Here is a 15,361-nt window from a genome sequence, read left to right as displayed (position 1 = left end):
TTCCTGATCAAGATATAGGGCTCACGGAGGGTGTGACCTGTTTAAAAGGAGCGCTTACTTTTCCTAGCCACCTGATCCCACCTCTTGTATGTCTAGAAATAGGTGTTTTCCTTCTCTTACTTTTGTTTTTCTTATAGAAGCCATTACCTTGATTACTATCCGTTATCTTCACTTGTTCATCATTATAACGGCGACAGAATTTGTGAAACGCTGATTTGAAACGGGACTGTTGAAATCCCTGTAACATCGACTTATCTGTCAATAGATACCTCATTTATAGATAAAGATCATTTGCAGAGCATGCTGCTTGGTATGATAATGGTAATGAATATATCAGTATTATGTTTAATATGGATAAACAAATAATGGCGTTATCTCCAGCTCATAAAGGATTCGAGAAAGCTATTGATAAACTGAATGGGAAAATGAAAAATGTTACTTTCTTTTCTTTTTTCAAAATTACCTATTTTTGCAATAAACTTCAACAGTTATTGACATTATCATATACGATCTGAATAATAGGGTCTCAATGTATTGACTACTTACAGTAAAAGGATAAATGCATGCTATTTATTCTGCACATGCATCACTTAATTGATAGTAATGTAAAATCAATTCAAGATATTGAGCAGACAATATATTCCTATGTTTAGAGTGGATTGACCATGTGTCCTAAAAATCAATAGGGATCATCTACTCCTTATGCTGCACCAGTATACCAAGTTTGATGTCAACCAAACAAATGATTCTTGAAATATAAGAGATAATACATCACTATGTCTAGTTTAACATTTGCCCTTTGACCATATGAACCCACATTTTATCTCTCCTTATGATGTACCAGTCTACCAAGTTTGATGTCTGTCAAGCAAATGGTTCTCAAGGTTTGAAATCGATAGAATATTCCTATGTGCCGTTTGACCCTTGACATTTGAAAATGTGACCTCAAAATCAATTTGGGTCATCTACGTCTTAAGATGTACCAGTGTGCTAAGTTTAATGTCTGTCAAGAAAAGAGTTCTCAAGATACTGAGCAGAGAGTATCATTCTATATCCAGTTTGACCATTGACCTTTGACCTAAAAATCAATAGAGGTCATCTACTCCTCACAATGTACCAGTGCACCAAGTTTGATGTCTGTCGAGCAAAGAGTTCTCAAGTTATTGAGTAGACAGTATATTCCTAGTCCAGTTTGACCCTTGACCTTTGACCATGAGACTTCAAAATCAATAGGTGTCATCTACTCCTCGCAATGTATCAGTGTAGCAAGTTTGATGTCTGTCGAGCAAAGAGTTCTCAAGTTATTGAGTAGACAGTATATTCCTATGTCCAGTTTGACCCTTGACCTTTGACCATGAGACTTCAAAATCAATAGGTGTCATCTACTCCTCACAATGTATCAGTGTAGCAAGTTTGATGTTTGTCGAGCAAAGATTTCGCAAGTTATTGAGTAGACAATATATTCCTATGTCCAGTTTGACCCTTGACCTTTGACCATGAGACTTCAAAATCAATTGGTGTCATCTACTCCTCGCAATGTGTCAGTGTAGCAAGTTTTATATCTGTTAAGGATTAATATTCTTTTTTATGAAACCTTTTTGTATGTATTTTCTGTAGTTTAATCACGATTTTGTGTAAGCCAGTGCTAGAATTCATATTCTTTTAATTAAACGAATATTTTTTACACTGTTTTAGATATGTTCAATTTTTAATTGTAGTTTATTGTTGTGTTAATGTAAAGCGCTTAGAGTAATTTTTTTATTATATAATGCGCTATATAAATACTGTAAATAATAATAATAAATAATAATAAGGAAAAGTTTCTCTAGATACTAAGCGGACAGCATCTTCCTATGTTCAGAGTACATTGACCTTTAACCTTTGACCTTTTGACCTAAAAATTAATAGGGGTCCTCTTCCACTCGTAACTAACCTACAGATGAAATATAACGATGAAGTGAATGGTTCTCAATATATTTAGCGGACAACATAAAAGGTGAATATTACGAACAGCGACCAATCTCAACCCCCCCCCCCCCCCCCCCATGTTATCTACCGACCGACAGATGTAAAACAGTCTGCCCCTCTTCTTTAAAGTGTGGGGTATAAAAAGCGGTAATACATCACATAAGTTGTAGGCACGATAAAGAATCCTCACTGCAACGGTCTATGACGTTATGCATGGAAAAATACGTAATGCTTCGCCAGAAGTTTTCGCCGTCTCTTCATCGGTGACAAAAATTTCAAAAAGGATGTACAACTAACAGAAATAATCTAACACTTAAAGTAATTCCCAGTTTCATACCATGAAAGGTGAAGATAACGAACAATGATCAATCTCAAAACTCCTATAAGCAATATAAATTAGAGGGGATAAAATACTGACAAGGATTTCTGACTGAGAACATAGTTTAACTGCTTTCATGTTTCTTCCGAGACAACGGGACTTTGATTCTAGAATTCAGCGTGTGTTACTATTCAAAATTGAATTCATAGTTTATTACATTATTCACATAAAAGTACTAAACATAGTTAAGGTTATCCCACAAAAATGCAGTGAAGAATGTACATGTAAAAAGGCAAATTAAACCACGCTTACTCGTATATCAACTGTATGGCGTCATTATCAACACAGTGTCCTATTTGGTACATGTGTATAATAAATCCTAACAAGGCCTTTGAGGATAAACCCAAGTCATCTTTTATATATTGATCACAAGTATAAATTACACTAGGTACTTACATTTTAATACTCCTTGTTTTATATATAATCACAAGTATAAATTACACTAGGTACTTACATTTTAATACTCCTTGTTTTATATATTGATCACAAGTATAAATTACACTAGGTACTTACATTTTAATACTCCTTGTTTTATATATTGATCACAAGTATAAATTACACTAGGTACTTACATTTTAATACTCCTTGTTTTATATATTGATCATAAGTATAAATTACACTAGGTACTTGCATTTTATACTCCTTGTTTTATATATTGATCATAAGTATAAATTACACTAGGTACTTACATTTTAATACTCCTTGTTTTATATATAATCACAAGTATAAATTGCACTAGATACTTATTCTATCACAGATTGTGGCCCTTTGCCTCACTTTAACAATTCCAAAGAAGTGAACGTTACAGGAGCTTTCTCAACTATTGGTGTAGGGTCATTAAGGTCATTTCGATGTCAATCGTGGGCTTATGACAAGAACTATAAAGTAATCTGCGCGTCTGATGGGAACTGGACCTATCCTCACCGAACACCATGTGGTAAGTATATTAAGATGTTGTTTTGGGTTTGTTTGGGGTTTTTTTTACATTTAAATGGCGAACTTAATGGGGCATTAACTGTCATTTTGTCACAAAAATTGAATTCAATGAGCAATCTTATATATTTCAGTAATAGCAATAGTATTTAATTATTTCAAACACTTTTCTACCCTCAAAGCAGGTAACTTTGCAAGCCCATAATTCTGCCTTAAATATTTTTTTTTACACTAAAAGCGGTTATCTAACGTAGTTTTATTAGGTTTCTCTTGTTTTTGTACAAAATAAATGTTTTTATTAGTTATTCATATACATTCCCATGCCATTGAGAATTTTTTAAGGAGGGGGGGGGGGGTGCCATCACTTTCCTTTTAAGTCATAAAACACGTTTTTTAATACCTTTGCCAAAACATAAAATAAGCACATTGTGACTGGAAAAAAAAGAATTGAAATTATTACTAATTGATGGATATTTTACTTATATAATTTGTACATAATAATCATTTTCATTAAAGAAATATTACAGAATACTAGTGCTACATATGAATATGAGTCACGTGATATACGTGAAAATTTCATGATGCATTGGTGATACATAATTACTACACCTGTCTGGCATCAAATGTCGCGCTTTGGTAGACTTTACAGAGATTGGAGAATATAAGCATTAAAGTATACCAAACTGCAAATGTTAACGTCACACACATGTGATTGATCTAAAATCCACTGCGTCTCTTTATCAGAGTCGATGACATGTGACAAGGAGTTTACAAAGTTTGAGTCTCTGAACATTTCTGGAGAAACACTCGAGGTTCCATACGTGTTGTCAATGGGACACAAATGGGTTGTGAGTATTAGATATACAACACTATTTAAGGATTGAATGTAATATAATTATATTTTTGATGTATATAAACAATGACAGCCTACAGAAATTTGTAAAATTTGCGAAGCCTATTATACCGGATATATAATGAAAAAGTGGAGATAAGGAACATTGAATAATTTTATAAATCCTATAAAGAATTCAACATTAAGAATGGGGCAGTGATCAATCTCATAACTCCACAAAAGTTGAAGATAAGGAACAGTGATTAATCTCATAATTCCTATAAGCGATCTAGTGCAAGGACATAACCAGTGTGGAATTGTATAACAGATGTGTAATTGCAGGGTTTAATTACGTGAACATTTCTGAAGACCTCTCGACATGTTTTTCTTTGGTTATTGGTTCCATCTTGCAGTGGATGGTACCTTACAAACTACGCGCGTGTCGGTGATTCCCAAAGTTTTAGCTATATCCAGGGGCAAACACGGACCCCTGGATATTTCAGGATATACCAAAGGTGGGATCAGGTGCCTTAGGAGGATTGGGGTTCTCCTGCCGACCGGTCACATTCGCCGTGAACCAGATAAGATAAATCGTACGTTAAATTGACTCTATCACTAAATCAGAATTGAATGAATCACAGTTTAGAAATACAAGAATTACATGCAAGAATCCAGAACAATATACAATAATGACCCAAGACCAAACCGAAGCTAGATTGATTGATTGTATATTGTTTGACGTCACTCACATGAAGACGTCACAATCGCCGGTGAAGGGCTGTAATATTTAGGTCTATGCTCGGCACTTACGCCTTTAAGCAGGGAGTGATCTTTATTGTGCCACACCTGCTGTGACACGGGACCTCGGTTTTTGCAGTCTCATCCGAAGGACCACGCCATCTAATGGTCTTTTACGACAATCAAGGGGTACTGAGGACCTAATATAACCCTAATATAACCCGAATCCTCATTGGAATACTTGATTTTATTGGTGACATAGTTACTATTATTACTATTACTGTTAAAGTTATTCTGTTTACCCGTTTAATAATGGGGCTCACGGCGCAATTGACCGGTCGTCTGGGGATGCTTATTCCCCCCCAGGCACCTGATCCCATTTTTGGTATACCAAGGGGTCCCTGTTGTCCCACTCCTAATTTGGAATTCTTCATAAGAGCTAAGAGATTGATCACTGTTCGCTATCTTCACCTTTTCATACAGTGTATATCACGAGATCTATGGGCCACGTGATCAACATTCATGGAATTTTTCGTAGAGAAACACATCAATAATGGGATTATAAAATAACAATGAGTGAAGCAGCCTGAAGCATTTTGGCATGTTTGTGTTTTGTTATTTTGCTGTTGTTTTTACTGAAAATTTGTTATCGATCATAGCAAAGGTGGAGCGAATCAGTAGAGTAAATCAGTGTGTAAAAACAAACACGGTCTAACAACTGGTGTGAAACACATCAGGCAGCATTTGACTTAATGACAGGTACCATTTGCAAATTAGATCACTATAAAGATCATGGAATTTGCGAAATTCTGATTTTAAACGTTTAAAATCGGCACTTTGCAAATTCCATGGTCCTGTAACATCATTTAATTTGTCAGTCTGCTTCGTTTTAAAGATATGTTATACATGTACGCAGAAAATGCTCTCGCGTATTGAATCTGTTTCGAGACATGAACACCAAATGCATGTTTTCTTGAAATCGTGGTATATAAATATGGAACGTTGACAATGGAGAAGCTTGTGTCATTCCTTTTTTATTCTTTATATGGATCATGAAACCGGTTACTGTTCGTTCACCTTTGTATATAAAAGACACCATAGAGTCTTCCATATCTACTTCATATTGGATATTTTATTGAACATATATATCGATGGAAAACTAAAACACAAATATTATCATTAGTATTATTTACAGTATTTATATAGCGCATTATATAATTTAAAAAAATACTCTAAGCGCTTTACATTAAAACAACAATAAACTACAATTAAAAATTGAACATATCTAAACAGTGTAAAAAAAATATTCGTCTCATTAAAAGAATATGAATTCTAGCACTGACTTACACACAATCGTGATTAAACTACAGAAAATACATACAAAAAGGTTTCATAACAAAGAATATTAATACTGTCACTGGAAATAGCTTACATAAAATCGTGATAAGCAAGTCTGAAGAAGCAAGTTTTTAAATTTTTTTTGAAAAGTTCGAAAGAATTTTCGTTGCGGATGTAACTTGGAAGATTATTACAGAGTGTGGCGGTTGCTTTGTCAAACCTTCTGTCGCCATACGTTTTGGTCTTAACTCTTGGTGTTTGAATAAGCATGGCGTTTTCGGATCGTAAAGACCTTGATGGATTGTATGGACTGACCAGTTCTTCAAGGTAGACAGGTGCAAGACCGTGGAGAGCTTTAAATGTGTACATTAACAGTTTGTACTGAACCCTGAAATGTACTGGAAGCCAACGGACTTTCACTAAAACTGGTGTTATGTGCTCATTTTTCTTAGTTCTGGTAATCAGCCGTGCTGCTGAATTCTGCACACGCTGAAATTTTGCCACTATGTCAGAATTAACACCATAGAAAAGGGCAAAGTCACTAGCGAACTGACCAAAGTCCTGCAGGCGTCTTCAGTAATGAATGGTCTTATGCGTCCAATGTTTCGGATCTGAAAAAAGCATGTCTTTGATATAGCAGTTGCCTGTTTTCACATGCTTAGTGTTCTGTCAAAAAATACACCCAGGTTTTTAACAAACGAAACATCATGCACAACGGATCCATCAAACGAGAGATGACAATCTTTTAGTTCGTTCACTCGATGTCGAGGCGCAAACACGATAAGTTCGGTTTTGTCCTGGTTTCATTTTAACATATTTGAGCTCATCCATACACTTATATCTGACAAGCAAGCCTCAAGGCTAGATAACTTCATCTTCTCCATGTTCAGTTTCCCATATTTGTGTAGCAATATTCCATTATCCCCTGCATATGATGTTTATGTCTCTCCAGTGATTTGATACATGAGAGCATATTCTGCATATAATCAATTCTTAAATCAAGACAGGTTACTTACAGGTACGTTGTTATAGAGATCTCAACAATTTCGTCTAAAGTCAGCATTTCGCAAATCATATGCTCGTTATAATGATCTAATTAATATACAAATACAAGCTATCACTGGAATTGATGCGATCTTAATTGTTTCATAGCAATTGCTCGTCCGTTCTTTATATCCCGAGTTAGGCTACACATTATCCCGTTTGCCTGATCGAGATATAGGGCTCACGGCATGTGTGACCGATCAATAGGAGATGCTTATTCCACCTAGGCAACTGATCCAAACTCTGGTATATCCAGGGATCAGCATTTGCTCTTCTCTGAATTTTGTATTCCTTATAGGAAAATAATTTCGTAGTATATCCTTCTGTTTGCGCTACTGTTGCAAATGTTTCTATAGTTTCTCTTATTCTCATATAAAAAGAAAAAAAGTATAACATCGATACAAGAATACTTGTTAAAGAGTTAAAAGATGCGGTAAAATCCTTGATCTGTTGATTTTAATAGGTAATTCAAAGGCGCTGCTTCAGCGACACAGATTTCTACCGAGATTGGTCCGATTACAAACATGGATTTGGCAACTTCAAAGAGAATCATGACTTTTGGATAGGTATGTATGGATTAGTTAACTTACCGTATAGCGGGATGTTTCCGCGGGGTTATACATTTGGCTTATTTTAGCGGTTAGATAGCTTTCCTCCAAAATTTCACTCGACAAATATGCAATTGCAACTTCAGTATTTGGAAGAACTCAACTCTTCCCTGCCCGACAAACTTTATTCTGCTAAAATTATTAGCATACTTTTCAGCCAGCAAATCGCCAAATTTTAGACCCACAGAATACACCCACTATACGGTATCTAATGTACATGTATGTTCATATAAATGTACATAGATAGATAGATAGAGAGATAGAGAGATAGAGATGTATAGATAGATGCATTCATATATACATACATACACACACACACATACACACACATACATACACACACATACATACAAACATACGTACATCTAATAAAAACAACAATCTCTTAAATTGGTTTAAAAATTTTGCTGATGTTGATCTTCTGCATTTACCAATACCTTTGCATGCAAGTGTTTTCTCCCGAAGGCAACGACAATATTCATTTGCTAACAACTGATGGCTACAGCTACCTGAGAATTGAGATGTTGAAAACGGACGATGAACCCTTAGAAGCAGATTATGAACGTTTTATGGTGGAGGATGAGGACAACAAATATCGAATAAATGTTACTGGATTCCAGGGGAATCATGGTAGTACACTTTTCTGTAGATATGGAGACAGATTATTTTATATCTAAGGATTGTACTTTTTCTGGGATTTATTTGTACATCAGAATCGACATCTGTTCTATTATTTCCCCGCATGAAGTGTATTTTCATAAAAAAAATCCTGATACAAGAAAATTATGTCCAACTGGATATTCGATATCATGCTCTTGATATTTTTGACATGCAAGTTTGGCATTTTGACATAAAATAAAATTCTAAGCAGTTTTTTCCTTAAGGAAACATCAAGTGCTAGCTTGGACAAACCTCATATTCATATCATAGATTTTTAGTACATATACTTGTACGTTGTGAAAGAAACTTGATTGTTGACACTGCGCTCTGTAATTTATTGAAAAAAAAATAACGCACACAAAAACAGCAAATTCTCTAGATTTTAGTTGAATTCATAAACGACATGCACTTTGATGCACCGATGCTTGGGTTCAGGACACACACACACACACACACACTCCAAAAAACCTAAATGAGTTGATTTAAATAAATTTTGTTAAAATAATGCATGTCAACTATGTCTTACATACACCTCTGCTGGTGGACTGTTAGTCCCCGAGGGTCTCTACAGCCCAGTAGCTAAGTACTTCGTTACTAGCTTGAAAATACGGATGTATATTTAATTGCTGTTATAAAATTTAGAAATTCATTTCAAAATTAAGGATTATCTCCCTCATGCATAGCTCTTATCCTTGGACGAATTTGGCTCCACTTTTTAGGCACACTGTTTTTGGCTATATTTAGCTCTAAAACTTCCTAGTTATTTCGGATTTCAAACATTTCGGTTGAGCATCACTGAAGAGACATTATTTGTCGAAATGCGCATCTGGTGCATCATAATTGGTACCGAATAAGTTTTACATTATGACCCCTGGGTCGAGGCCTCTGCTGGTGGACTGTTAGTCCCCGACGGTCTCTACAGCCCAGTAGCTAAGTACTTCGTTACTAGCTTGAAAATACGGATGTATATTTAATTGCTGTTATAAAATTTAGAAATTCATTTCAAAATTAAGGATTATCTCCCTCATGCATAGCTCTTATCCTTGGACGAATTTGGCTCCACTTTTTTTTTGGCACGCTGTTTTTGGCTATATTTAGCTCTAAAACTTCCTAGTTATTTCGAATTTCAAACATTTCGGTTGAGCATCACTGAAGAGACATTATTTGTCGAAATGCGCATCTGGTGCATCAAAATTGGTACCGTATAAGTTTTACATACACCTAAAGCTCAAAATAACTCATAATAAGACCTTTTAAAAATACGCTCACTGATTCTGTAATAAGGTGCAATACCTAAGCGATTGTTCAAAGACGCGAACATTTTTGTTTATTACATGTATATAATTGAATGATTCAAACCATCGAACTCAGCTACTAGAGCTTACCAGCATAGCGAGATTAGTCATTTTCGTAGTTGAAAATAATCAGAGACACGATCATATATTTGACGAGCAAACAAATATCACCATCCTTATTAATTCGGAAATTCTCTATTCATTTTTTTCCGCTGTGGGGAAAATCAAATGTTAGAAGACACATGGAAATTAACATAGCATTTTTAGGTCACCTGAGTAAACTCAGGTAACCTATTACTATTGATTGTCGTCCGTCGTGTTCCGTTAACAATGGACATTTTTAACTTCTTCTTGATTACTACCAGTCAAATTCTTTTCAAATTTGGTATGAAGCATATTTGAAACAAGGGGGACATGAATTGTACTCCTGATCCCCTGGAGCCTTAGGGAAGGGGACAAACTGCCAAAAAATGACAAATTTCTAAAAACCTTCTCTACAACCACACATGAGTAAGAAAAACTAAATGCATGGCGTAGTAAAGCCATAAGGCATCTACCAAAATTGTAAATTGAATGATCCCGGGGGTATGGGTTCTGACCCCAGGGTGGGGCCAAACTTAGTATGTAGTGTTTATGTGTGAAACATTTTAATAATATCTTCTTTAGTACTATTGATACTAATTTGAAACTAAATAGATATTTAGAAGGAGTGAGTAGTCCTTTACCAAAATTGTAAATTCCATGATCCCAGTGGGTAGGGGTTTGCTTTCAGGGTGTTGTCAAAATTATAATAATATATAAAATATAAATGCATACATAGGAATAGCAGAAACGGATGTACAAAAATGGTGATTTTCACAACCCAGGGTTTTGACTCTAGGATTGGTCCATATTAGTCGTATCTTTTAATGTTAATACATATATTATAATAAGTCTTTCATCCGTGTATGCTTTATACTGTTGCTAAACATTAGAATTTAGCTTAGATGTTCAGAAAAGGAATTGTTTTAAGAGTTCATAGGAGTGGTGGTACTTTTCACTAGTACTCAGGTAAGGCCTGGGGGTCTCTTGTCTTTGTTAGTTGTTGGGTATCGAGTAGTCAAAAAGTTCATGAAAGGTGAAAATAACGAACATTGATCAATCTCATAACTCCTTTATGCAATTCAAAATAGGGATTTGTGCAAACACGGACCCCTGGATATACCAGAGATGGGATCAGGTACCTAGGAGGAGTAAACATCCCCTGTCGACCGGTCACTTATACGTTTTCGTTCATATAATGATTTACAAGATTTGTGGGTTATGTTAAGAATAAAGTTGTTTTTTTTTAAATTATTTTATCAGATTGCATGACAAGCTCTAGATGGGGATGGAACCTACACGGTATGGTGTTTAGCACATTTGATGAGGATCATGACTCTGCTGAGCATAACTGTGCAGCCTCGTTAAGATCGGGATGGTGGTTTAAATCTTGTACATGTGGAAATTTGAACGGATTGATTGGCAAAAACAAGTATGACAGCATGCGTTGGGCCTGTTCTTCTTCAGACTTTTGTCAACTTAAAGCCGCCCGTATACTGCTTAGAAGACACACACCGTAAAGTGAAGGAGTATCTGACAGACTGGATACAACAGCATAACAAAACACACACCGTAAAGTGAAGGAGTATTAGACAGACAATATACAACAGCATAACAAAACACACACCGTAAAGTGAAGGAGTATCTGACAGACTGGATACAACAGCATAACAAAACACACATCGTAAAGTGAAGGAGTATCTGACAGACTGGATACAACAGCATAACAAAACACACACCGTAAAGTGAAGGAGTATCTGACAGACTGGATACAACAGCATAACAAAACACACACCGTAAAGTGAAGGAGTATCTGACAGACTGGATACAACAGCATAACAAAATAGACACCGTAAAGTGATGGAGTATTAGGCAGACCATATACAATAACATAACAAAATAGGCACCGTAAAGTGAAGGAGTATTAGGCAGATCATACACAACAGCATAACAAAACACACACTGTAAAGCGAAGGAGTATCTGACAGACTGGATACAACAGCATAACAAAACACACACTGTAAAGCGAAGGAGTATCTGACAGACTGGATACAACAGCATAACAAAACACTCATCGTAAAGTGAAGAAGTATTAGACAGACAATATACAACAGCATAACAAAACACACACCGTAAAGTGAAGGAGTATTAGACAGACAATATACAACAGCATAACAAAACACACACCGTAAAGCGAAGGAGTATTAGGCAGACCATATACAACAGCATAACAAAACACACACCGTAAAGCGAAGGAGTATCTGACAGACTGGATACAACAGCATAACAAAACACACATCGTAAAGTGAAGGAGTATTAGGCAGACAATATACAACAGCATAACAAAATAGACACCGTAAAGTGAAGGAGTATTAGTCAGACAATACACAACAGCATAACAAAATAGACACCGTAAAGTGAAGGAGTATAAGTCAGACAATACACAACAGCATAACAAAATAGACACCGTAAAGTGAAGGAGTATCTGACAGACTGGATACAACAGCATAACAAAACACACACTGTAAAGTGAAGAAGTATTAGGCAGACCATATACAACAGCATAACAAAACACACACCGTAAAGTGAAGGAATTATACAACTTACAGCATAACAAAACACACACCGTAAAGTGAAGGAGTATTAGGCAGACCGTATGCAACAGCATAACAAAATAGACACTGTATATTGTAACGGTAACGTGACATGAGGTCAAAGGTTTGCTTTCACCAAACAGTCGCTACCGGTGGCATCTGATTACTGTAATGTACTTCGTTTTATTATTTTGTTCTAAGTTAATATTTTCTGGCAATTTCATGCTGACATGACCTGTTTGTCCACTCACTACACTGGCGTGTAATCTATGATCAAAATACACCATTTAAATCCGTACAGTCATAATGAACGCACGAATTAATTCGGTGTCGACGAGTTTGGGTGGGTATGTTAAGGCAGGTCATACTCCATTTATACATATATAAATTGCACATGGAGGGAACCACTATAGCTTTTAGAGCTATTTTGGACGTTTACCTGAGAAAATGTTATATCATTACAACATGACATATCAGCCTAGTACCCAAAGCCTTCCGAATGCAAGCACGAACTACTCGGAAGGCATTGGGTACTAGGCTAGACAAATAGGCGCTTTGGTATGACATCATTACATGGCCATAAGTTATAGATATAGATCACGAATTTGAAAATTCATCCAATTGACGATATTTGCAGGAAAACACCGTGCAGTTTATCAAAAGTGCAACTAGAATCTACAGTTGTGAGTAAGAAATGATTATCATGATTTTAAACACGAAACCATCTCAGTCAATCTGATTAAAATCAGATCCTCGATCCGCTCCTCTCTTTTTTTCTTGTCGCTACACGATGTAGTAAGGTGTTTAACCTTATAACGGGATCTCTGTTTTTGCGGTCTCACCCCAAGGATCGCCCCCATTTAGCTGCCTCTTACGACGAGCAAGGGGGTACGGAGGACCTATTCTAACCCGGATCGAATAAATTCACCAAGACCAGTGCTTTATAATGAACTTGGGTAGGATTCTCTGCCAATACGAACAGAAATACACAAACTTGTATTATTTCGTAAAATAGTTTATGGATTAACACTCCAAATGTACACGTCCTACTGCAACCATGCCCCCCTCGGAATTCTTATCCCTTAAGAAATCGGGACCCTCTCAAGTAATATACTTCAATATGGTTTTATTGCTTCAACTTTAATAAAACTATGGAAAAGACTTATTTCTTGAAATTAGAAGTCTAGAAAACCAACGCCCATTTATTTCATAACATAGCGATAACAATTATCGGTAGAGGAAAAGGTATAGACTTGCTCAAGTCTCTATGTTTAATAATCATTGCTCTCTTTAATACTTTTTATTAATGCCAAACATAGAGACCTGTAAACCCTGCAAAATCACCGACCAGAATATGGTCGGTAAAGGGATCATATTACAATGCTGCAGTGTGGTGCTGCAGAATCGCTGATAAGTTGACAGGTGATGTATGGCTATAGGAATTTCCAAAATGTTACAAAGTTGAACAATTAAAACTTCTCTGAATTAAAATGAACACGGAAATATCTAATCTTCTAAAGCCATATCATAAGAATTAAATCAGTTGTTTATAAGTGATTTAAAATTCAACCAGAAACTAATCTCTTAGATGTTCCTTGTCCATAAGATTGCAACATACTTCCTATTGTTCACTTATAGTTTGTCTTAAGTTTCAAAACACTTTCATTCACCTTATTGACTTTTCTTGCACACTTAAGGCAAATTTTATCAGTATGGATGTCTGGATTTATGTCAATGTGCAAGTAATATCTTCCAATTAACACAAAATATTCTTGCAAAATTCACCATTTTTGTACATTCTTTTCTGCTTTTCCAAATTACACAATTAGTTTTTATACTGCATCAGTAAACTTAAAGAAGTCCTTCAAATGATAAAAACAAAAAATCACTATAGTAATTTTGGCTCCACCATGAAACCAAACCCTTACCATCTAGAATCATGAAATTTACAATTTATGTCCCCCTTGTCCTGAAGATTGATTGATGTTTGACTTGATGTCCCGAAGATGTTTCATACCAAATTTGAAAGGAATTGGAACAGTAGTTATCAAGAAGTTAAAACAGTTCTATTTTTCACACGTTTAATAACTGACCATTTTGGCCCTACCCTGATACCAAAACCCCTACCCCCTGAGATCATCAAATTTACAATTTTGGTAAAGGACTACCTTTTCTTTCTAAATATCCATTGAGTTACAATTTAGTATCAATAGCACAAAAGAAGATGTTATCTAAGCATTTTACACATAAACACTATATATCACGTTTGGTTTTCCCAGGGGTCGGAAACTCTATCCCGGGGATGATGACATTAATTTGACAGTTGTGGTAGAGTCCTTCCTGCTCTGTATCACAATGTATTTAGTATTTCTTACACATGTGTGATGTTCTAGAGAAGATTTTTGAAAAATGGCCAATTTTTGCCCTGCCCTAAGGCCCAGGAGTGTAGGAGTCCTGAAAATTACAATTCATGTCCCCCTTGTCCCAAGGATGCTTCATACCAAATTTGGAAAGAATTGGAATGGTAGTTATCAAGAATTGTTAACGCTCAATGGACGCAGAGCAGTTGCAATAGGTCACCCGAGTTTACTAAGGTGATCTAATAAAAGGCATACTATAAAACCTGGCCTGGCCCCATTGGCCTGGCCTGGTTTTAAAATTGGCCTGGCCCCGATTTTGGCCTCTAATTATGCTCCATCCCAAATTTTGGCCTGGCCTCAAAAGTTGGCCTGACCTCAAATTTGGCCTCTAAAAATTTTGTTGGCCTCAACCAAAAAAAAATTTTTTATTCAAAATTTTGATTGATTTGATTGATTTATTATTGGTTTTAGATTTTCAAAGTCATAGCAGATAAATGATATGTTTCTGTTGTTTTGTGAATGTGCACTTTA

At 35.8% G+C, this 15,361-nt stretch overlaps 1 protein-coding gene across 1 annotated transcript; it reads left to right on the top strand.

Annotated features, from left to right (window-relative positions):
* Nucleotides 1–4,065: 4,065 nt before the first annotated feature.
* On the top strand, nt 4,066–11,664 carry LOC130048497 (fibrinogen-like protein 1). The gene is made up of 4 exons (XM_056145343.1): nt 4,066–4,128; nt 7,696–7,798; nt 8,306–8,470; nt 11,140–11,664. The coding sequence occupies exons 1-4, from the start codon at nt 4,111–4,113 to the stop codon at nt 11,394–11,396; spliced, it is 543 nt and encodes a 180-aa protein (XP_056001318.1). The 5' UTR covers nt 4,066–4,110; the 3' UTR covers nt 11,397–11,664.
* Nucleotides 11,665–15,361: the final 3,697 nt, after the last annotated feature.

Source organism: Ostrea edulis, chromosome 7, assembly GCF_947568905.1.
Source record: "Ostrea edulis chromosome 7, xbOstEdul1.1, whole genome shotgun sequence".
Taxonomy (NCBI): domain Eukaryota; kingdom Metazoa; phylum Mollusca; class Bivalvia; order Ostreida; family Ostreidae; genus Ostrea; species Ostrea edulis.
Note: the sequence above shows the minus strand (reverse complement) of the source record. Positions and strands in the feature narration are given on the sequence as shown.

Excerpts from the sequence above, each read along its gene's own strand:
- LOC130048497 (XM_056145343.1), top strand. Across the intron at positions 7,799-8,305 it reads GAATCATGACTTTTGGATAG|GCAACGACAATATTCATTTG; the intron begins GTATGTATGGAT and ends TTTCTCCCGAAG. Across the intron at positions 8,471-11,139 it reads TGGATTCCAGGGGAATCATG|ATTGCATGACAAGCTCTAGA; the intron begins GTAGTACACTTT and ends TTATTTTATCAG.